Source organism: Danio rerio, chromosome 19 (assembly GCF_052040795.2).
Source record: "Danio rerio strain M-AB ecotype USA chromosome 19, GRCz13ab, whole genome shotgun sequence".
Lineage (NCBI taxonomy): Eukaryota > Metazoa > Chordata > Actinopteri > Cypriniformes > Danionidae > Danio > Danio rerio.
The window spans coordinates 963,851-988,801 of NC_141039.2; the positions used below are offsets into that span (position 1 = coordinate 963,851).

General features: G+C 37.7%; 2 protein-coding genes and 1 long non-coding RNA gene across 11 annotated transcripts in view; 2 read left to right on the forward strand and 1 right to left on the reverse strand.

Moving 5' to 3' along the window:
- Positions 1-16,567, forward strand: part of fhod3a (formin homology 2 domain containing 3a) — a 57,144-nt gene extending 40,577 nt beyond the window's left edge. For 4 of the 8 annotated variants that reach the window (XM_087295131.2, XM_087295133.2, XM_087295135.2 and 1 more), the window contains 11 exons: positions 1,330-2,159; positions 3,378-3,536; positions 4,556-4,738; positions 7,682-7,801; positions 7,876-8,037; positions 8,121-8,311; positions 8,455-8,659; positions 9,983-10,006; positions 10,748-10,943; positions 11,169-11,327; positions 13,623-16,567. In XM_087295131.2, coding sequence (XP_087151257.2) covers positions 1,330-2,159; positions 3,378-3,536; positions 4,556-4,738; positions 7,682-7,801; positions 7,876-8,037; positions 8,121-8,311; positions 8,455-8,659; positions 9,983-10,006; positions 10,748-10,943; positions 11,169-11,327; positions 13,623-13,702 — 2,309 coding nt within the window. In that variant the 3' untranslated portion in view covers positions 13,703-16,567. The remainder of the gene's footprint in view (positions 1-1,329; positions 2,160-3,377; positions 3,537-4,555; positions 4,739-7,681; positions 7,802-7,875; positions 8,038-8,120; positions 8,312-8,454; positions 8,660-9,982; positions 10,007-10,747; positions 10,944-11,168; positions 11,328-13,622) is intronic. The other 4 variants (XM_087295132.2, XM_087295134.2, XM_087295136.2 and 1 more) reach the window with 1 other exon arrangement.
- On the reverse strand, positions 643-24,352 carry LOC141378953 (uncharacterized). 2 transcript variants are annotated; one of them, XR_015516329.2, is made up of 4 exons: positions 24,278-24,352; positions 5,082-5,314; positions 4,567-4,798; positions 643-2,088 (listed from the first exon to the last, which is right to left on the reverse strand). It is a non-coding gene; the product is annotated as an uncharacterized LOC141378953 (long non-coding RNA). The 2 variants fall into 2 exon arrangements; XR_015516330.2 differs by lacking the exon at positions 5,082-5,314 and having other exon boundaries at positions 1,950-2,088.
- gstr (glutathione S-transferase rho) lies at positions 18,058-23,601 on the forward strand. The gene is given in 6 exon segments (NM_001045060.2): positions 18,058-18,300; positions 19,942-20,007; positions 20,293-20,398; positions 21,219-21,337; positions 22,002-22,090; positions 22,933-23,601. Coding segments are annotated over 6 exon segments (681 nt in total). The 5' UTR covers positions 18,058-18,132; the 3' UTR covers positions 23,066-23,601.
- Positions 24,353-24,951: the final 599 nt, after the last annotated feature.

The window sequence follows — 24,951 nt, forward strand, 5'->3', positions numbered from 1 at the left end:
ACATGGACATCAGTCATTGATTTATTTGCCTTAATCTGAATAAGAGCATAATATGATGAAGGTGTTTACATGAGCTGCTTTTTGAATGTTCCTTTCATGATCCTGTTTAACATGTTACAGCACACAATACGATTAACATCATTGCCACGCTATCCACATTTCCTCAGGAGTTTCATGTAATTTTGTGTTTCATTCTTAGTTTGTCGACTTTAACTGCAGTTTGTCACTTTCACTTTCATTCAGGAACATTTCATGCATGCCCCCTGGCAAAAAAAATGAGATATTGGATGCAAGGAACTGCTGGAAAAGTGTTGTTTTAAGAGAATAGCATCAAACAGCCGTGTGTGAATAGACTATCCTGTCACAAAATCCTGGCGAAAATCCTACATGACGGTAATAGATTGATTGCAGTGTTTACATGTTTACATTGTGAGAGCAGCATTTACCGTGGATCTTTCGGTCCATAATATTGCAGTGATATTAACGTACTGTAAACTTTAGTAAGTTAATCATTTTGACTATAGTCTGTCTTTAAAAACTGAAAGAGTACTGCTGACCATACCAACTAACTTAATCTGAATAAACATAAACAAAGACACTGATCACACACTTACCAAATCTGTAGAGACAGAACAACCAACACCAGCTGGAGCCGCGTCTTTATTAAAAGGTGACGAGCAGCAAATTTTATCATTTCCAGATGCAAAAAGCTCTCTAGTAAAAAATGTTGCTTACTAATGTATTGTTGACGCATGTTAGCACACTACTGTAATCCACACTTGAGTCCAGCTGCACTCTCATAGCGGGAAAGGACAACAAAACCTTCAATGCAGCACATTTATAAACACAACACTGACAGCCCATATCTCCGAACAATTCTTCTGTCACTTGTTTTAATTACGGTTGGCAACACAACGTGGCGTCTCTCTGAACACTGTAACAGGTGAAAACAGCCTTCAAAGCGATCACGCATATTAATGAAGTTGCACCTCATTCACAATAGAGCGCGCTGATTGGTTCGAATCAAGTCTTACTCACAAATTAATGCTGAAAACTCAAAGATGTCACGTTGTACTTGCCAGTACAGACATCCAGTCTCCATGCTGGAATGTACATAAGGATCTAATCGCTGTGATAACAGTAAAATAACAAGAAATTTACGCCAATTCTGACCTATTAGGGAAATGTGTGTGTCCTAATACTGTGTTTAGGGACACTTATATGACTGTCAACATCTCAACAAATGTGTTTTGGGGTTTCGTGACCCTTTAAGGCAAGTAATCCCATTCCTGATGTCCATGTAAACGTGGTCGCTCTGTGTTTCTGCAGGTCAGTGGAACGTGAATGAACAGCGACACAAGATCCTGGACAGCAAACTCTTCATGCTGGACATGCTGTACTCTCAGAGCAAAAAGCCCTGCGAGGAGGACGAGGATGAGGATGAAGAGCTGGCGGAGGATAAGGAGGCAGACGGAGAAGAGAAAGAACCGGACGAAGATTCAGCGACAGCGCCGGACGAAAACACCGAAGCAGACAAGAAGCAGGAGACCCAGAGTAACGTTCGGGCGTTCGCTGAGCGCTTCGGGGACGTGGTGAAAGGTTTGACCTCTCCACCAATAGAATTGCAGGATCTGCCTCCTCCTCCTCCTCCACCACCACCGAAGAAGGAGTCAGACTGTATTTGGGATCAGCTGATGGCGAGTCCGAGAGATCTGCGTATCGGTGATATCGACTTCACTGATTTAGGAGATGAAGATGATCAGGATGTGTTGGATTCTGGGAGTTTATATAGCTCTGGAGATCTTCAGGCTCCGCCCCCTCCTCCCCCACCCTGCCCCTTTAACCTCCCGGCTCCGCCCCCTATGTTCGGCTGTCCTCCGCCCCCTCCCGTCTTCAGCATACGTGTGCCTCCGCCCCCTCCCTGCTTCTCCAACCAGGCTCCGCCCCCTCCGGAGATGAAGTCGGAGCTTCCACTCTTCCAGAAGAAGAAGAAGACCATCCGACTGTTCTGGAGTGAAGTTCAGCCTGCAGACTGGATCTACCGAAACCACAAGCGCAGCCAGGAGTCGCTGTGGTCCAGACTCGAACCTGTCAAAATCGACACCGCTAAACTTGAACATCTGTTTGAGAGCAAATCCAAAGAGATGCCTGTCGCTAAGGTGAGCACGAATATTCGCTCAGTATAATCAGTAAAACAGATGAAGCTCTGCGTGTTTTGAATATCTGACTCAATGAATCTGACTCTTTTGTTCATAACGGTGTGTGGTGAAATATAAATTTTGTTTTAAAGCAGATGATTCATAATTTATATAAATAATTGAGCTAATACTTTATTGATTTGCTCAAAAAGAATGATTGTTTTGGTTTGGTCCAATATGAACTCATTGAATCTAGTAACATTTGACTCTTATGAACGATGCTTCATCGAATCACAAATCACTTATCGAATTACTTAACGAATCACTTAACGAATCACTTATCTTTGACTTTGAATCAATCTTGTTTTCTCACTCAGTCCAATTAATTCTAACTTTTAAAGAACATTTGACTCTTATGAATGATGCTTTAGATCTGTGTGTTTTGATTCAATTCAACTGATTCACTTCATCTGACTCTTTTGTTCATACATTTGTAGTGAAATATACGTTTTTAAATTTGTACATTTGATTCATAATTTAAATTAATTATTGAGCTAATACTTTATTGATTATGGTTTGGTTTAAAATGTGCTCATTGATTCTAGCAATACTTGACTCTTAAGAACGATGCTTTAGTTAATGGCTCAGTTATTTGACTTAATTTGAATAAATCTTGTCTTCTCATTCAATCACATTTCTGAACTACAATTTGACTCATATGAACCATGAATCAATTCTGTTATCTTACTCAATCCAATTGAATCTAACTTTTGAAGTAACATTTGACTCTTATGAACAATGCTTTAGTGAATCACTCAGATCTTTAACTTTGAATCAATCTTGTTTTCTCACTCAGTCCAATTTGTGAGCTAATATTTGACTCATATGAGCTGACTAACTTAATCTAAAAATATATGGTTCAGTCATATGAATCAATTCACTGGATCAACTAACACTTGACTCACTTGTTGAATCTCACTCATCTGTTTGTCTTATAGTTTGTAATTAAATGTTCTCATTTTAAGGTTGTAATTAATTATGAAAAACATTGTGAAGACATTGACAGTGTTTGCTGCTAAAAAATAAACCGTTGAATTGTTGACTTGAATCAGTTCAGTGGCTGAATTCATTCATAAGGAGTAATATCTGACTCACTGAACTCTTCTGTATTCGGAATCACTATAATGAGTGTAATGCAGTTAAAAACACTGATTATGTGTTTGTGTGTGTGTTAAACAGAAAGCAGCAGCAGACGGGAAGCGTCCAGAGATCATTGTTTTAGACTCCAAACGCAGTAACTCCATCAACATCGGCCTGACAGTTCTTCCTCCGCCGCGCACCATCAAAACTGCCATCGTCAACTTCGATGAGTACGCGCTCAACAAAGAGGGCATTGAGGTGCGCAGACTCACACTACTCAGCAGTTTACAGTGTGACCATTATAGAATGTTAAATTTGGTCCTTTTCGGATTGTTACACTTTTCAATGTTTCATAATCTTCTGTAAAAATGCCAAAATGTAACATTTTATAATGTAGCATTCTAAATCGACAAATTGTAATATTGTAAACAAAACAATGTTCCATGTGGTCGTCTTTGAATTGTTACATTTCTGAATGATCTGTTTGGTCGTTTTTGAATTTTACATTTCAGAATGTTCCGTTGTTCCGTTTGGTTGTTGTTGAATTGTTACATTTCAGAATGTTCCGTTTGGTGGTTTTAGAATTGTAACAATTCAGAATGTTCCATTTGGTTGTTTTTAAATTGTTACATTTCAGAATGTTCCGTTTGGTCGTTTTTGAATTGTTACTTTTAAGAATGTTCCGTTTGGTGGTTTTAGAATTGTTACATTTCAGAATGTTCCATTTGGTTGTTTTTAAATTGTTACATTTCAGAATGTTCCGTTTGGTCGTTTTAGAATTGTAACATTTCAGAATGTTCCGTTTGGTCGTTTTAGAATTGTTACATTTCAGAATGTTCCGTTTGGTCGTTTTAGAATTGTTACATTTCAGAATGTTCCGTTTGGTCGTTTTAGAATTGTTACATTTCAGAATGTTCCGTTTGGTCGTTTTAGAATTGTTACATTTCAGAATGTTCCGTTTGGTCGTTTTAGAATTGTTACATTTCAGAATGTTCCATTTACAATCTTATATTTTGTTGATTTACAACCATTTCTTTAGAACGTTACAATTTTTCAATTTAGAACTATATTTAAGGATGTTTAATTTAGATTAATAGCAGTTTTTTAGAGCCTCTTGTCAGTCTAGAAATCTTTGTTTTAGAATGCTACATTGTGTCATTTCAGAACTCTTCATTATAGAAAGTTACATTTTGTTAAATTCAGTTCAACACTATATTTTAGAATGTTCTGTGTGAAACTTTTAACCCATTCTCCAACTCTGTCTGTGTGTGCTGCAGAAAATCCTGACCATGATTCCCACAGCAGAGGAGACTCAGAGGATCCAGGAAGCTCAGCTGGCCAATCCGGATGTTCCTCTGGGCAGCGCAGAGCAGTTCCTCCTGACGCTCTCCTCCATCAGCGAACTCTCGGCTCGACTGCAGCTCTGGGCCTTCAAACTCGACTACGAGGCCACGGAAAAGGTCAAGTAGAATCCACTTTAGACATTTCTTCACTCTCACTTTTTATTTAATTGCTGCATCCTGTAAAATACAATATTAATATCTAAAATGAATACTAATATCAATATTTTGAAAAGGACTTAAAGTGGAAGTATTACACACATGCAAACATGGAGAAAAAACTATACAAAATAATCGTGTTGCATAGATATTTTTATATTTGATCTATAATTTGTATCATATATATATTATATACATTTATATTGTATCTAAAAATAAATAAACATCAAAAACTGTGCTGAAACACACAGAAGAGTGTGATGAATGTGTGTTGGTGATGATGAACTGTTCATGGAGATCTTACAGCAGATGTGCTGACGGCCAACAACACATTTCAACATGCCAAAGAGCTTCAAGTCAAAAGCATCTCAGGCTCTCCGTCTTTTTCCATTTAGCGCTCAGAGCATTCCTCAGGTTTTCCGTGTTTTATCTTCTCCTCTGACGCAGGAGATGTTTGAGTGCTCTTAATGGAGAGGAACGTCATGTGCTCCAAACAAAAGACTCCAATAACCAGAAACACATTTGTTTTCCCTCCATCTGAGAACAGACAATCACATGCAAATGGATGAAGATCCTGTCCTGCACTTCAATCTGCACCACAGAGGCTACACTCCATCTGTGATGTCATCACGCAATCGCAAATGGAGCTTTCTAAAATGGAACATTCCAAAATGCAACATTCTTTAATTAGCAATCTAAAATAATAAAATAACAATACATTTTATTGCACTTTTCCTACATACATAGAACTCAAAGCACTTCACAAACAAACAAACAAACAAGCATTGTAAAATAAAGCAAATAAACAAATGTATAGACAAATAAAGCAAAAATAAACAAGAAATACAGACTCAGATAAAAGCATACATGTACGCGCATATATCTACACAATCACACACACAATAGTCCTTACATATGCATTTACATGCACACACTGTACATGCATACATACATACACCTACACAATATATAATTAGCATTCTAAAATTAAACATTCTAAAATGGAATATTCTGAAAAGGAACATTCTAAAATGGAATATTCCACAATGCAACATTCTAAAATGGAATATTCCACAATGCAACATTCTAAAATGGAATATTCCACAATGCAACATTCTAAAATGGAATATTCCAAAATGCAACATTCTTAAATTCTAGAATGGAACATTCTAAAACGGAATATTCCAAAATGCAACATTCTAAATTTTAAAATGGAATATTCCAAAATGCAACATTCAAAAATGGAATATTCCAAAATGCAACATTCTAAAATGGAATATTCCAAAATGCAACATTCTAAAATGGAATATTCCAAAATGCAACATTCCTAAATCCTAAAATTAAACATTCTAAATTGGAATTTTCTAAAATGCAACATTCTTAAATTTTAAAATGCAACATTCTAAAATGGAATATTCCATAATGCAACATTCTAAAATGGAATATTCCATAATGCAACATTCTAAAATGGAATATTCCAAAATGCAACATTCCTAAATTCTAAAATTAAACATTCTAAATTGGAATATTCTAAAATGCAACATTCTTAAATTTTAAAATGCAACATTCTAAAATGGAATATTCCATAATGCAACATTCTAAAATGGAATATTCCAAAATGCAACATTCCTAAATTCTAAAATTAAACATTCTAAATTGGAATATTCTAAAATGCAACATTCTTAAATTTTAAAATGCAACATTCTAAAATGGAATATTCCATAATGCAACATTCTAAAATGGAATATTCCAAAATGCAACATTCTTAAATTCTAGAATGGAACATTCTAAAACGGAATATTCCAAAATGCAACATTCTAAATTTTAAAATGCAACATTCTAAAATGGAATATTCCAAAATGCAACATTCTAAAATGGAATATTCCAAAATGCAACATTCTAAAATGGAATATTCCAAAATGCAACATTCTAAAATGGAATATTCCAAAATGCAACATTCCTAAATCCTAAAATTAAACATTCTAAATTGGAATTTTCTAAAATGCAACATTCTTAAATTTTAAAATGCAACATTCTAAAATGGAATATTCCATAATGCAACATTCTAAAATGGAATATTCCATAATGCAACATTCTAAAATGGAATATTCCAAAATGCAACATTCCTAAATTCTAAAATTAAACATTCTAAATTGGAATATTCTAAAATGCAACATTCTTAAATTTTAAAATGCAACATTCTAAAATGGAATATTCCATAATGCAACATTCTAAAATGGAATATTCCAAAATGCAACATTCTTAAATTCTAAAATTAAACATTCTAAATTGGAATATTCTAAAATGCAACATTCTTAAATTTAAAAATGGAATATTCTTAAATAGAATATTCTTAAAGTCCACATGAACCTGAAGCTGCGACATCATATTGCGTCGCTGTTCCTAGAGAAACAGAATATTAAATGAGAAAACAGTGGGCGTGGCTTGTTTTTTTACTGTGAGCTGATTGGATGTAGAAAAATGGGCGTGTCATTCAGACAGATAAGTAAAAGGGTTTGTGGAGAGTTACTAGAACCTTACAGACTCCTCCTGTTCACCATTTCTGTTTGATGTCAAAACTGACAGCTGGAGGGGCGTGGTTAAGGATGTTAGCCACGCCCAATTACTAAGATATACTTAATCTGACAATTTAACTGAAAAAAACAGGAAGTGCATTTTCAGATTTCAATGAAAGATTAGAAAGGCAAACTAATGCTTTTGCTCTTAATGACACGCACAGATGAAGTGATCAGCACACAGCTAACAATGAGAGAAAACTAAATCAGTATGAGGAGATCTGAGCCCATGCAGACTTCACATGGAGCATTCCACTATGTAAGAGTCTACAGTAAAGCATTCAGAAATGGAACAGTCTAAACTGATGCAGTGTGTTCGGTCTGACAGGAAGTGGCCGAGCCTCTACAGGACCTGAAGGAGGGCATGGATCAGCTGGAGAAAAACAAAACACTGCGATACATTCTGTCCACTCTGCTGGCCATCGGGAACTTCCTGAACGGCTCAAACGTGAGACTCCACACACACACACACACACACACTCATGTGATGACAGTAAGTGTAGCTGATGCTGGTGTGTGCAGGCCAAGGGCTTCGATCTGAACTATCTGGAGAAGGTTCCGGAGGTGAAGGACACGGTGCACAAACAGTCTCTGCTGCATCACGTCTGCAGCGCCGTGCTGGAGAACTGCAGCGACACCACTGACCTGTACTCTGAGATTGGCGCCATCACACGCTCGGCCAAGGTACAACACACACACAGACACACACACACACACACACACACTCATGCATAGACTGTGAGTGACTCTGTGGTTGTGGTGTGCAGGTGGATTTCGAGCAGCTGCAGGAGAACCTGACTCTGATGGAGCGGCGCTGCAAAGCATCATGGGACCACCTGAAGGTGATCGCCAAGCACGAGATGAAGCCGGTGCTGAAGCAGAAGATGTCGGACTTCCTGAAGGAGTGTGCAGAGAGGATCATCATCCTGAAGATCGTGCACCGCCGCATCATGAACAGGTGATGAGCAGACCGTACTCTGACTGCTAATATTACCCACCATATCATTAGAACTACAAACCCTGGGTGAAAAGTGTAAACGAACTACAAACATGGCCGACGCGCAGTCAGGATGTTTGAATGAGTGTTGATTGATGTTTCAGGTTCCACTCGTTCCTGCTGTTCCTGGGTCAGCCGGCGTACAGCGTGCGGGAGATCAGCGTGACGCGCTTCAGTAAGATCATCAGTGAGTTCGCTCTGGAGTATCGAACCACACGAGAGCGAGTCCTGCAGCAGAAGCAGAAACGAGCTGATCACAGAGAGAGGAACAAGACTCGCGGGAAGATGATCACCGACGTCAACACACAGGTCTCACACACACACATTCACAGTCATGTTACAGTCCTTCATTAATGATTAAAATTACGCCAGAGTTCAGATTATTCTGTGGGTGTGGTTTCACTTCTATATACTATGCACTGTGGGTGTGGTTAGAGTATTGGCTGTTCACTGATGTGGGCGGGGCTAGCGCTGTTATGTTCAGTGTGTGTGGTTACAGCTTGTATATTGAGTGGTGTGGGCGGGGCTAGACATCTGCTTATTTGGTGGGTGTGGTTTCACCTCTATATACTCTGCGCTGTGGGTGTGGTTAGAGTTCTGATTGTTTGTTATTTGGGCGGGGCTTGCGCTGTTATGTTCAGTGTGTGTGGTTACAGCTTGTATACTGAGTGGTGTGGGCGGGGCTAGACATCTGCTTATTTGGTGGGTGTGGTTTCACCTCTATATACTCTGCGCTGTGGGTGTGGTTAGAGTTCTGATTGTTTGTTATTTGGGCGGGGCTAGCACTGTTATGTTCAGTGTGTGAGGTTACAGATAGAATAATAAATGATGTGGGAGGAGCTAGAGTTTAGATTATTCAGTGGGTGTGGTTTCACCTCTATATACTCTGCGCTGTGGGTGTGGTTAGAGTTCTGATTGTTTGTTATTTGGGCGGGGCTAGCGCTGTTATGTTCAGTGTGTGTGGTTACAGCTTGTATACTGAGTGGTGTGGGCGGGGCTAGACATCTGCTTATTTGGTGGGTGTGGTTTCACCTCTATATACTCTGCGCTGTGGGTGTGGTTAGAGTTCTGATTGTTTGTTATTTGGGCGGGGCTAGCGCTGTTATGTTCAGTGTGTGTGGTTACAGCTTGTATACTGAGTGGTGTGGGCGGGGCCAGACATCTGCTTATTTGGTGGGTGTGGTTTCACCTCTATATACTCTGCGCTGTGGGTGTGGTTAGAGTTCTGATTGTTTGTTATTTGGGCGGGGCTAGCGCTGTTATGTTCAGTGTGTGTGGTTACAGATAGAATAATAAATGATGAGGGAGGAGCTAGAGTTTAGATTATTCAAAAGGTGGGGTTTCACCTCTATATACTCTGAGCTGTGGGTGTGGTTAGAGTTCTGGTTGTTTAGTTCTGTGGGCGGGGCTAGCGCTGTTATGTTCAGTGTGTGTGGTTACAGCATGATTTATAAGTGATGTGGGAGGAGCTAGAGATTATTTACCCACTGATTATTCAGTGGGTGGGGCTTCAGCACTATATCCTCTAGATATAGAGCTAGAGCTGTGATTAATCTGTGAAGAGAGTATGAGGACACACTGTTGGAGGCTGTAGGTCGTCTGTTGATCCTTCACTTGTGTTTCTCACCACAGACTGATGATGAAGAGGACAGTGAGGTACGAGAGTGAGAGAATATTAACAGAATGTTAAAGCTCAGCATCACTAACGGAGTGTCATTGTCATTGTATAAGCTTGTGTATGTTGAGCGGCAGTGTTTTGGTCTGGATTTGGCCTGTTGTGTCTGTGTATGAAATCTCTGTGGTTTGATGTATTGTAGCATTTGAACGTTTTATTACTAACTGTGTGCTGATATTCAATATTATAATATATTGTGATGATGAACATGCATGAATGCAACATGGAAATAAATACTGTGAATATTAAGTAGTACATAACTATTTTGCAGCTGTGACCAATATCCTGGTAAAAACTTCAGCAATTAATCACAACAATTTACTAACTAAAAAAAAATAAAATATATATATATATATATATATATATATATATATATATATATATATATAAAAAAATAAAATATATATATATATATATATATATATTCTTATTTATATACTGATTTTCCTTGCAGGATTTGTATTTTTTAATGTGGTTTTATGTAGTTAAACTGACTTATTTTTATTTGTATACTTTTCTATTTATTAATACATTTTTCTTTTATTAATTAATTTTTTAAATAAAATTTTTAATGCTTAATTTAATGTAAATGTAAATAAATAATACATTAAAAAAATAAAACATTACATAATAATGATAATTATTACAAACTCATGATAAAGCTAAATCATTGAGTGACTATAACTAGGGTGATTCTACCTGTTAAAACTGTGTGTGTTCAGGCGGCAGGTCGTGTGTGTGTGAGCAGCAGCAGTAGTGCGCCTCCTGCAGGGCCGCAAATGCAGGTGCAGCCACAGCCACAGCCGTCGCAGGCGCAGGGTTTGTGTGACGCTGAAGATGCAGCCGAACACCAGCAGATGACGGCGGTGCTGAAAACCAGAGACCTGAGGACACGCACACGCACACGAGCAACACAAGGTCACACACACACTCACACTAATGCACACACAAACATACTATAGAAGCTCACACTGAAACAAACAAACACACACAAACAATGCAAGCATACAGTCACACATACAAACTCACACACACACAAACACGGACACACCCCAGCAAGTTTCAATTGCTAAACATTCAATCAAAAACTCCCTCTCGTGTGTGTGTGTTTGTTTGTGTGTGTGTGTGTGTGTGTGTGTGTAGGCCGCAGTGCGTGGGCTCCAGTGAATGAAGAGTCTCAGATAAACACCGAGGACGCAGCGGATGAGATCATGGAGAGAATCGTACGATCAGCCACTCAGAGTCCCCGAGAGCGAGCGCAGCCGCGAGAACGACGACGCTCACGCGCAAACAGAAAATCACGTCAGTAAAATCACACACACTAACCTACATCAGCAGATCAACACAGAACAATTTAACAGCTTACTGAAACAGCGGCGTGTGTCATACATGATCCCTCAGGCTTTTATCTTGAATAATCGTCGAGATCTCTGAGCTCCACCAGTGAGGAACAGAGAGCGTAAAGGTTCTGGAAAGAGCCCTAAGCTAAGAGGAAAATAAAAAATGACCCTAAAGTCCTTAATCTGCGTATTCAGAGCAGTTTGACACATAGCCAACAGAGTCGAAACCGTCAATAATAGGTTAAAAAGGAAGATATTAAACAATAGGAAAAATGATGGAGATTTATACAGAGATTAATACAAAAATAAAACTCAAAATCTCAAGATTAAAGTGTTCAAGAATTAACATTTTAGGAAAAACAACTTCAAGAGTTCACCCTTAGCTGATGATTGATTATGAAGCGTGTTTGGCATGCTTTCCCGGGAGAGAGACCTGAGCTCATAAGATCCTCGAGCCCGGGGTTCCCTCCCGTTTGCAGGTCAAAAGGGGAGTTTGAGCTCAGGTAGATGTGGAGAACTCCCCTGCTGTAGTAGCTAATGAACAGATAGTAGGGATGTAACGGTATTGTAAATACCGTCATACCGCAATATTAAATTTTTTCGATATTACCGTAGTCGCATGACTCGGTAAAACTATAGGTCTTCAGAGAAAATTTGCTCAGGCGAATGAAGCGAACGGGAGGTAGCTGAAACTTCATTTCCCATCAGCCCAAGCGTGGCCATAATCCTTTGCGGTCTGTTGTCGCTACAGATCCAGTAATGCGGAAATGGAGTGTGCTGCTAGTAGCGGAGATGAAAAAAAGATGGAAATGATCGAACCTAAAGCAGTGTTGTCGCCGCGCGCGTGCTGAATAGCGGTGCTGTCGCGCGCGTTCTGTTCAGCTGTTGTGGCGCGCGTATTGTAAAGCGCCGAGGCGGGGTTGAGCGCGCATACTCAAGAGAGGAGTTATCGCGCGCCTACTGAAGGGCTGGACTGGACGGAGGTTGTGTCGCGTCGCGGGGGCACTTTTGATCGTTTTGGAAGGGCATTTTCTATCCAAGACTAAAAAGGGCATGTGCACTGCACAGGTTGAGCCCTATGTGTGCACGTGCCTGCAAGTTGGGGAATACGACTAATAACAGTCATGGGGACTGCAGAAACACAGCACACTGTTCAGATTGATGCAGACATTGACTTATACCGCAAAGAGACCTCTATCTCACTCATGGTTTGTCTTCTCAAGTGGGGGAAAGACAATGCACAACGTTACCCACTGCTGTCAACCTGGGCCAAGTCATATCTCTCTTGTCCCAGAAACCTCAGTCCCAAATGAGAGGGTTTTTTCTGTTGCAGGGGACATTGTAAATACCCAGAGATACCAGCTTTTACCAGATTATATTTATATGATAATTTTTCTTTAAACCCATCTCTATCTAAGTGAGTGATTAAATGTTGAATGTGATGAGTTTTTAACAATACTAAATTGAAACTTTATTTTTTTACATGGTTTAATAGTTTTTTTGTTATTAAAATTGAAGTTCCTGTTTCAAAGTTTACAGATAGATGGCTAATTTGTATGTCATTGACACTTTTTTGGAGTATTTTCAAAAGTTTTTTTTTTCCTGTAAATGATTCAATAAATACCGTACCGTGACATTCATACCGAGGTATTACCGTACCGTGAAATTCTGATACCGTTACATCCCTAACAGATAGTGATCACTCTTAAGAGATAACTACTGACTAGCAGCATGTCTATGGTGGATTAGTCAATTAACTTAAGTTGCATGTTTTTGAACGGTGGGAGGAAACCGGGGAACCCGGGGGAAACACACGTGAGCACGGGGAGAACGTGTAAACTCGCACAGAAACATCGGCTGGCTTGGTAAGGACTAGAACCAGTGACGTTCCTGCTGTGAGGCAACAGTGCTAACCACTGGGCCACCGTGCCACCCATCTAGGAAAGGATGAGGAGTAGGGGTGGAGGGGGGGATTCTTCAAAATGAAGATGGCTGTGGTCTGATTGGTGAATGATAAATTGGGTAATGAATGACCGGCTGTGTTCAATCATAAGCATGTGATCCTCTTAATATTAGTTTATGAATAGACTTTACTTAATAAAATGGTAAAAATAATTATTTTTTTTAGTTTTTCTTAAGATGCAGGTTTTTTGAGAACTTTTTTCCAATATAAATGTCAAGATTGTCCTAATCAATGAGCAGTGAGTTTAGTGACTGCAGCTGAATCTCCACTGTTTTGCTGTTCTCCATGTCTCAGTGAGGAGGACTCTGAAAGGCGGCTTGACCCCAGAAGAAGCACAAGCTCTGGGATTCGACACGTCAGACATGCCGGTGTAACAGGACGTCCCGACTGAACACACACTGATGCATTTGCCTTCAGCAGAACTGATCTCAGGACGCCCAGAACCCACACACAGTCAAACTACAGTGTGTTTAAAGCTGCAGAAAATCCGCTCATGGGTCATTTATAGAGCAAAGCTCCGCCTCCAGAATGTGTGTTCCATTCTAAGCCACACCCACTCATTGCATCACACCTCAGCAGCCAATCCCAGGCCTTCTCTGCAGTGTGATTTGTTCAATGAAATGTTTTGAATCCCTAACTCAGGGTTTGGCCCTTCATTCATTATGAAATGATGAATTATTGAAACGTGGCTTCACTAGAATCACTTTATTAAGTCAGTGAGATTTAAATGGATTATTTATTGTAAAACGTTCAAGAGAACTTTATAAGAGCACTAAAGAGGGTTTATTTTTGAGGTTCCTGAACTGAGAAACAGCTTTTAAATGCCGACTGTGATGTTTCTATCAGTTTTAATGACGAGGGTCTGTGCGTTTTGACCCATTTCATGACGAAAGGCAAGTAAATAAATGCTTTAAAAGCTTGTTCACACACAAAACAATCATGCAATTCTGACTATCTCATAATTCTAAGTTTATATCTTGTAATTCTGACTTTATTTCCCTCAGAACTGTGAGATAAATATTCATAATTAGCCCTTTAATTAAAGTCCAGAACTGGAAGTTGCTGCGGGCTTTAATTTCAGTGTGATGGCGTATTTACAACTGAATATTGAGTAGAAGGCGGGGTTTATTTTTGAACTCCGCCTCTTATCTTTCACTTCCAGCAAGCTAATGGTTGGAGGGGGCGTGGCTTAGCATAATTCGCCCAATCAGAGTCATCAAAGAAGGACTGCTGTTCCAGAGCATCACCAAAACAAAGGTTTCTCATTCAGAAGATGATCTGACACAGATTATTGTTCACCTAATATTGATTAATAATGTGCGCTACTAAAATCAACACTGTACATTTGGATTTAATGCAGACTTTAGGCTGTTTGAGTGTGTTATAGTGGCTTTTAATGTGCCTTTGACACAGAAGGAACTATGAAAACAAAGAGACTGACTGTAGCTCACTCATGTTCTGTATGCTCTTACTCTTCAGCTGTTTTCAGTCAGTGTCCAGCATGTTCAAGGAGTTTGGTGTTGGTTCATGAAACCTTGTGGTGTTGCACCTTATAATGATATAGGATTTATATGACTAAAAACTGAGATCTACATCAGAAGCATTCTCCCAGCTAACAAGGTGTACCAGATTTTTTTTACGAGATGTAAAATAATAATAATGTTCTCCAGCTCTCTGAAACTGCCCCTTTCAGGCTTTGATCCAAACTGTGCTATTTTGGTGGCTGTCGCTTTAAATTTAAATGAGATTGTGCTCTTTTCAGAAGAGGGCGGAGCTACAGATGCCTGTGTGTCTGCATAGTGGCAGATTCAAAACAGGTTCTCAGTGCTGGTCAGGTCACATCTATAATCCTCTTAGTCTATGCTGACATGATCTTCAGCAGCTCAAACACTCTGATGGCTAATGGACAGACGGCTGCTTCTCACTCAAGGCTGCTGGAGATGCTAATGAGGAAAAGATGGGTAATAGTGGGCGGGGCTTTCCCCCTCTGATGACACGCACAAAGAGAGAATGTCAATCACAGTGTTTCTGCATCAAGTCTGATTAGAACAAACACAATTCATTCATGTTGAGCATTAGAGGCTGCTGGAGATACTCACACACTGCTGACACACACACTGGGGTTAAACCATGCGTAAAAGTCATTTCTGCATAACAGCTCACCTTTAATTGTAAAGAGGGACCTTAATAACATTATTATAACTAAAAATCAACATCAACACATTGTCTAACAAGATGTACACAAAAACATGTTAACGCTTATGTGAATGTTTGCGAAATGTTTTTAGAACATTAATATAATGTAAACAGAATGTTCCAATAATGTTTTAAGTATAACACACTGACAACATTAATATAACATCTGAATCTCTATTAATATTTGAATAACGTTATCCTCTAAATCTTTTTTCATTCATTCATTGATTTTCCTTCAGCAGCTTATTGCCTTATTTATCAGGGGTCACCACAGTGGAATGACCCGCTAACTATTCCAGCATAAGTTTTACACAGCGAATGCCCTTTCAACTGCAACCCAGTACTGGGAAACACCCATACACACACACACTCATACACTATGGCCAGTGTAGTTGATCAGTTCCCCTATAGTGCATGTGTTTGGACTGTGGGGGAAACCGGAGCACCCGGAGGAAACCCACACCAACACGGAGAGAACATGCAAACTCCACACAGAAACACACACTGACCCAGCTGAGGCTCAAACCAGAGATGATGTGATGCCACAGTGCTAACCACTGAACCATTGTGCTGGCCTATATCTTTTTGAACATCCAAAAAATAGCAATATAACCTAAAGGGAACGTTGAGGGAATGTTTTTACAACGTAAACTTGTTAGCTGGGAATCTCCAAAAATGACTCTAAATGTACAAAGAGGTGGAAGTATTTTTTGATGATGAAGAGACTGTAAAAATGCCCTTTTGTTTGTGATGTTCGTCTGATTGTAGTTGTGTTTTCCTGTATGTGTTTATTTAAGACAACTGAAGCCATAATGAAGGACACACAGAGGAAGAAGTGTTCGACTCTCGTCTAGTTGAGTTTACAGTGTTTGTTTAGTTTGAATGCCTTTATTTCAGTAGACAGATCACCAGCTCACCTGTTTTTACTTCATTAGCTGTAGGAAATGCTGTATCTGAAGTTATTTTGCAGAACTGAAAGACGTTTTCCACTTTGATCCACATTTGTTGACGCACCCAGCAATAAAAGCCTTTCTGAAATCCGACTGCTCTCAGTGTTTGATTGCTGAATCACTGTGATTATTCATTCATTTCAGCTTAGTCCCTTTATTAATCAGAGGTCGCCACAGCGGAATGAACCACCAACTAATCCAGCATTTGTTTTACACAGCGGATGCCCTTCCAGCTGCAACCCATCTCTGGGAAACATCCACACACTCATACACTACAGCCAGTTTAGTTAATTAATTCCCCTATAGTGCATGTGTTTGGAGGAAACCATGCCAACACATGGAGAAAATGCAAACTCCACAAAGAAGCACCAACTGACCCAGCTGGGACTTGAACCAGCGACCTTCTAACTGTGAGACGATCGTGCTGCCCTGTGATTATTATGCAAATCCATAATTTATTTGACTTTTTTTCATTCATTCCCATACTTTTTAACTCTTATTAATTTCAACAATTATATTAAAGTATTATTAAAGTAATCAGACAAAAGTAATCGTGAATACCGTTAACAACTTATTATTTATTTAGTTAATTTATGCATCAATTTATGATTATATGGTTTATTAACACACACAGATATATGTGCTTTTATGTTATTTAACTTATTTTAATAAGTTAATCAGGTTTTAACTATAGATTTTTAAATTATACAATGAAGTTTAACTTAATTTATTTAGTCAGTTTGATCTATGTAAGTTAAAATGATGAACTAAAATATTAATGCAGCAATATTTTTACAGTATTTAATGCTATGTTAATGCTAATTACAGTATATATTGACTGTATTAAAACAAACTGAGACTCCAAAGACACAATTTTCCTAAAGAGATGGACTCCGGTCATGCCTTACTTCTTAAATAAAGAGCTGTTGTTATGATCAAGGTCACTCCTTTCTTTCTCCATCTTATTATCCCATTTTATTCTATTTATTTAATTTTGTAGTATTATTACAATTTTTTCTTCCTCTTTTATATGTCCTAAGGATGTTTTTATTTAATAAAATAAAATAAAAATAAGTTGTGTGCAGCACTAATGCATGCTCAGAGTCTGTATCAAACAACACTGAAGTGATTTATCGTAAAAACTATAGTAAATATATATATATATATATATATATATATATATATATATATATATATATATATATATATATATATAAATATATATAGACAATGAGCTCCAGAAGGCGTCCTTTACTCTGGTGTAACTCTAATGCATGCTCAGAATGTTTAATACAGTCAGACTGTTATGATCAACATCATTTCTTTCTTCACTTTCATCATCTTATGATCTCTTTTATAAAATAATATTACATATTGTTTGTTCTTTACATGTATCTACAACCATTATGGTAGCTAGAAATTAATGGACTAACATGCAAATAATAATACACTACTCAGCTGTGGAGCGCCTTTAGCCCACTTCTCTCCCCGCCCGCTGCAGCTCCTCCTCCGGCCAGCAGGCGGCGAATCCCCGCCCAGTTTAACCCCAGCGCGCTTCTTTTCTCCAGGCAGTCCGCGTGACGCAGTTAAATCAGGAGTGTGTTCTGCAGAGTTACGGCTGTATTTCTCAGTTGCTGAACTCTTAATTATCTCACGGAATGGCGCAGAATATGTTGCTGTACTGGGGCACGGGCTCTCCGCCGTGCTGGAGGCTGATGATCGCCCTGGAGGAGAAGCAGCTGCAGGGCTACAAACACAAGCTGCTGTCGTTCGATAAGAAGGAGCACCAGAGCCCGGAGGTGAAGGCGCTCAATCCCAGAGCTCAGGTGAGATTCCAGCACCTGTGTGCAACTCTACCGAGTCTGTAGGAAACAACACTATACTGACTGATAGTAAAGTGTATTATTATGCATATTGTAGTAAGAGGAGAACTCCAGAAGGTGTCATTGTACTCTGGTGCAACTCTAATGCATGCACAGATTCTGTATAACTAAACAACGCTATACTGATTTATAGTAAATACATCTATGGTAAAGTGTTTATTATGTATATTATAATGAGAATAGAGCTCCAGAAAGTGTCCTTTTACTCTGGTGTAACTCTAATCCATGCACAGAGTCTGTATAAAACAAGACTATACTGATTTATAGTAATAATGTTTAGTAAATTGTATTATTTTGTATATGTTATGATATGTGAAGAGCTCCTACAGGAGCCTTTCACTCTGGTGCAACTCTAATGCATGCTCAGAGTCTGTTTAAAATAAAACTATAATGAGTTACAGTAAAATGATAGTGAAGTGTGTTATTATGTGTATATTATATTAAACTGAGAGCTCCAGAATGCATCCTTTGACTCTGGTGAAACTTGAATGCATGCACAGAGTCTGTATAAAATAACACTACAATGAATTATTAGCTCTAGTGGAGTGTATTATAATGTGTGTATTAAAGGAGAGATCCAGCATCCGTGTGCAACACTAATGCATGCAGAGAGTTTGTATAGAATAATACTATAGTGATGTAAACTATAGTGAAGTATATTATAGTAAGAGAAGAGCTTCAGAAGGCGTCCTTTTACTGTGGAGCAACTCTAATGCATGCACAGAATCTGTAAAAAACATATTACAGAGATTATTATAGTAAAGTGTATTATCATGTGTATATATTAGTGTAATAATAGAGCTCCAGCAGGTGTCCTTTACTCTGATGCTACTCTAATGCATGCACAGAACCTGTATAACATAATACTATAGGACTTACAATAAAAACTGTATTCAGGTATGATTTTATGTATTTTATAATGAGAATAGAGCTGCGGAAAGCTTCCCTTTACTCTGATGCAACTCTAATGCATGCACAGAGCGTGTATAAAATAATACTACAGTGTTTTATAGTAAATACTATAGTAAAGTGCATTATGTATATATTATTGTAAACGGGGAGCCCCACAAGGCGTGCTTCTGATCTGTGTGCAACTCTAATGCATGCACAGAATATCATATATCTGTATAAATGTATATAAAATAATAATACCATCGTGATTAACAGTAAACACTATAGTAAAGTGTATTATTATGTATATATTATAATGAGAGGAGAGCTCCAGCAAGTGTCTTTTACTCTGGTAATGCATGCACAGAGTCTGTATTAAATAATAACACAACTGATGATGGGGTTTTAGACATTTTGCATTGCATTTAGACATACAACATTAATGATGGATTCAGTTTACTGTAGATTATATGTGTTGTGCCAGTAATTCTGGAATGACTTGCGTAGATGTAGAACAATAAAGGATTAGGCTGTTTATATTACTATAGTTGTTTGTGTTACCATAGCAACTGTATAATTAGCACAGCAGAATCATTCCAGTACTTCATCATTCACAAAACGCAACATTATTTTTGTATAATTCACTATTTTGTCATGTGGGGGGTTCAATAATGCACTTGTTTTATTTTGCAGCTTCCAACATTCAAGCACGGAGAGATCGTGGTGAACGAGTCTTTCGCCGCGTGCCTTTATCTGGAGGTAATGACACACAAATTGTTCTTATTAATTAAAAAAATGATCAATAAATCTTTAAAAATGTATTTTATTCCAACTAAACCTGCTGAAGATGCTGTTCAAATCCAGCTAAAGGATTTCACACTGTATTTATGTGTTTACTTTGCTTGCTGGACGGTTTTGTGCTATTATAACTGAACAGAACACACAGTGTAGAGCAGTAGTAGTCATATATTTGTTGTGGTTATATTTAAATAGATGAAGAGGTAAATATCACTCTTTAATAAATGACTTCTTGTCTATTTGTAGAGTGTGTTTAAGTCTCAAGGCACTCGACTGATCCCAGACAATCCTGCTGAAATGGCGCTCGTCTACCAGCGCATGTTTGAGACCGAGAACCTGCAGCAGAAGATGTGTAAGAGCGCTAAACACTTCCACATGCTGATATAGTAAATGAGAATAAGTGTGGACTAGTGTCGTCACCATACCGCAATTTCAACTTCGATACGATGTCTTGAAAAATACCCTATCCTTCCTATAGGTCAGAGAAATACGACGCATATATTGTTTTAATGGGATTAATTGTGTACTGTAAATATTTAATATTTCATGCACATGGTGAAATGTAAAATACATGCATTTAAATCTTCATGCCTAGACTATTGCAACTCAGTTAATATGAATATTGGTCAATAATATATCCATAATTTACAAGCACTCCTCAGCCCAAGTCCTTAAGTCTAAAAGGCAATAAATAACATGCAGTAAATGAATGCAATCTAAATGAAGCAACCTATTTTCTGCATAAAATCTTAATATCTTGTTGAAATCCTAATATTATGATTAATTAATATTATTAAATCTACCAGAGCTAACATGATATTTTAAAAACTAATATTAACAAATTATTACCATTTGGCAATCATTTAAATCTGCAATGCATCTGCATAAAAACTAAATATGCAATGTTTATTTTGCTAGCGCACATTGTTTGTCCTAAGGTGAACTAATTTGGTTTTGAATTAAAAATGGACTATTTGTATCTGATTGGGCGATATATGCTTAGCCACGCTCCTCCCACCATTTGCTTGCTTTGAGTGAAAAGTGAGAGGCGGGGCTCACGGACAAACCACACCCCCTAGTTAACATTTCAATACATTTTCAGACTAAAATAGTGGCCATCAGCAACTTCTGGTTCCCGTGGAGTTAATTGAATATAAATCGTGTGTTTTCAGACGAAGTGGCCTTTTATGATTGGCTTGTGCCTGAAGGAGAGAGACTGGAATCTGCTCTGAAGAGGAATAAAGAGAAGCTGATTGAGGAGCTCAAGCTGTGGGAGGGATACCTGGAGAAGGTGGGCTTGCGTATATTAGACACTCGCATATAACATGCAGACGTCAGCTTCTGGAGACTAATAGAGGAAGTCTCTTCATTTAGTTATCTGGGAAATTAATCTCATTATTAAAGCAAAATGGATTTTTGAAAGTGCATTTAAAATGCATGCGATTTTCATCATTTAAGACCAGTCTCAAATGTAAGATTTATGCTTCATATGAAATCTGAATAAATTATCTTTTCATTCATGTATGGTTATTAGAATAGGGCAATATTAGGCTGAGGTAAAAGCACATCTAAAACCTGTTGATTTAAAAAAAAAATAAAAAAATCTCTCTCTATATATATATATATATATATATATATATATATGTGTGTGTGTGTGTGTGTATATATATATATATATATATATATATATATATACACACATATACACACACACATATATATATATATATATATATATATATATATATATATATACATAAATATGTATATGTATGTATGTATTGAATTTCACTCTCTGATTCGTGTATATATCCTGTTATTGCATTGCTTTGCATTATTATTTTGGTGGATTTTTTTCTGCAATATCATGCAGTCCTACTGTAAATCCCATAAGCCCTGAAACTGCCCCTTTGCCTGTTCAACTTTCCTCTCATCAACTCTGATTGGTTCTTCAGATGGGTAAAGGCTCATATCTGGCTGGCAAGAACTTCAGCATGGCCGATGTGGTTTGTTTCCCCGTCATTGCATATTTCCCTCGACTACAGTGAGTGAACATCTCATCTCCATTCACACTTTAAATTCCACATGACCTTTAACCAGTGTGTGTGGTCATAATGTGTCAGAGTGTTTTGTGTTAATGATAACCTATGGACAGAACAGGGTGTCTGCGGGGTATTAAAAACTCTTAAAATGCTTCAAAAGCTAGTTTTAGGCCTTAAAAGTGTCACAGAAATATTGTGTTGTGGGTTTTGAATCATTTTAAACAGGTCTTCATTTCATACGCCCATGTAAAGCTACCCAATCACTCCATCTCAATAACACTTTGAACATATTTTGATTTATTAACTCGTCAATATCTTCCTTATAATAACATTGGTTTCAACATTCTCCATGTATTTAGAGCTGCCTGCTGAGGACACTGACCGGCACACACATGGTTTTATACATGCATTTAGTTTATTAGAGTTTTTAAAACTTGTCTTGTCAAACTTGGCTGGCATTATGCATTAAGTAAAATATGCAAATAATATTTATTTTAAATATTATTATTTATACAATTTATTTATTTGCATTATTTTAAATATTAATAATAAATAACTACATTTAAATTTTTTGTTTGAGCAGGTAAAAACATTTTCCACTGGGCCATTTGAAAACAAAGACCCTTAGCATTTAGCCCTGTATAACTCAGAAATTTCTATCATGATGGTTTTAAAAAAGTCTTACATTTGACTTGCATGAATCTGCAGAAATCCTGCACAAGGTCGAGCAGACGTTTCTGATATCAGTAAAGAGTTTAATGATTGATGCTGATGGGTGAAGGTTCAGTCGACTGGTTTAATGTTTGATCGGTTTCATTCGGTTTAATGTTTGATGTGCTGTCAGGTGTCCTAAAGAGAGATGTCCCAGACTGATGGAGTATTATGAGATGGTGAAGGATCGGCCCAGTATTAAAGCCTCCTGGCCTCCAGAGTGGCTGGAGAAGCCGGTGGGTGAAGACATTCTCAAGAGCCTCTGAGGAACCGGACGAAACATCACCTTAATGCCTTCCTGAAGAAACTACCCTTTCACAAAACTAACCGACTGTATTAAATTGAGGTTTATTTAATTTCCTGCATAAACATGTTAACACTGCATGATATTGGGAAACATTACATTGCAATGTTTTGCTTTTTTACAATAGTGATGTTCTAGTTTAGTATATCTGCATAAAGTATAACAAACTTGATTAATGCCAAAACAAAGAATAAAAAAAGAGAATTTAAAAAAATATATATTTTTGGTACGTCTTGACGGTAGTCAGACAGAGATATATTGAATAATCAAATGTAGAGTCACAGTCTTCCATATAAAAGTGACATGCAGCTTATCTACTGTGTTCATGCTTTAAACGCATTTATGGTAACAGCATTAAGAAGACAAAAAATACAAATGAAAATGCAGATATTTAGCTCCACAATAACACCTGGTCACCTGTGATGCCTATTTTGATCCTGAACTGTTCTATTGTGCTGCTGAGATTGATGTGTTGCAGAAGGGGATAGTTCACCCAAATACTCCTACTTGTTCCAAACTAGTTTGAGTTCTTTTGCTATGTTGAACAAAAGAAGAGACTTTGAAGAATGTTGGAAACCTGTTACCATTGACTTCATTGTTTTTTTTTTTCCTACTCTGCATGTGAGTGGTTACATGTTTCCAAAATATCATCATTTAAATAATAAGAGTTTCATTTTTGGGTAAAATATTCCTTTAAACGCTTTGCTGTTATTGTGCCTCATTAACATGATTAAAGTTCTACATGATTATTAACTGGTTTTCCAGAGCAGAAGATTGACGGGCAGATTTCGATTAAAGATGACTAAAACAAACTAAAGTTTTCTTTCATAGATGAATGGTTTACGTTCAAATGTGATGCTGAATTTAGCATGTTATCAGTCTATTTTGTTGTGTGGGCCTATCATTCTTTTGTGGGCAAGCTATTCACCTTAATTTCCATCAATAAAAGTGTTTCTGTTTTATATAAATCACAAAACGTGTTGACTAATGTAAGTTCATTCATCAACAAGTAAATAAATAAAGGAAATTCTGTCGTTGTTCTGTCTTTTACTTGACATATCCTAAGTATTTTTTAGCAAATGAGACACATCGGCACATAGTGAGGATTTACATGATTATATTTCTGTACTGATGTGTAATTAAATAAAATTAAAATATAAGTACCGTTACTTACCGGTGGCGTGATATGAATCGAGCTCCACGCATGTCCTAGGATCTATCCTAATTAATATTCATGAGTCTAACCGTCAAACTGTTTAACGCCAGGGGCCTGGCGTTTGAAGTTTGAACTGAGTTTACGGTTAGGTTCATGAATATTAATTAGGCACCGCTTGACTCTAATAAATAACGCTGTTTGCTTATTTTTCAAATAGTGCTCTGTATAAAACACAACAGAAGCATATTATATTCGCATTAAGAAAAATTTTCTTCCAAGAGCTACAGCATCATTGTTATGGTCTGCCGCGTTAAATATTCGCGCTCTTTAGAGTAGGCTGGATTCTGATTGGCTGTTCTGGTTGTTTTTAATCCACCTTAAAACTCAGTGAAAGTAGTTTTAAAGATATTTGTACTCCTTTAAATGTTTCACAGATTATCATCCAATGAAGTCTATGAATACACAGTTTTGACAGAACAGCTTTATTAAAGTTATTTTTAGCCATGTTATTATTAATTCCTTTCCCAGTACTGGGTTTCTAGCTGGAAGGGCATCCGCTGCGTAAAACAAATGCTGGAATAGTTGGCGGTTCATTCCGCTGTGGTGACCACAGCCCTAGATTAACAAAGGGACCAAGCCGAAAAGGAGGTAATGAATAAATAACATCAATTCAGTTTGTAAATGAGTTAATC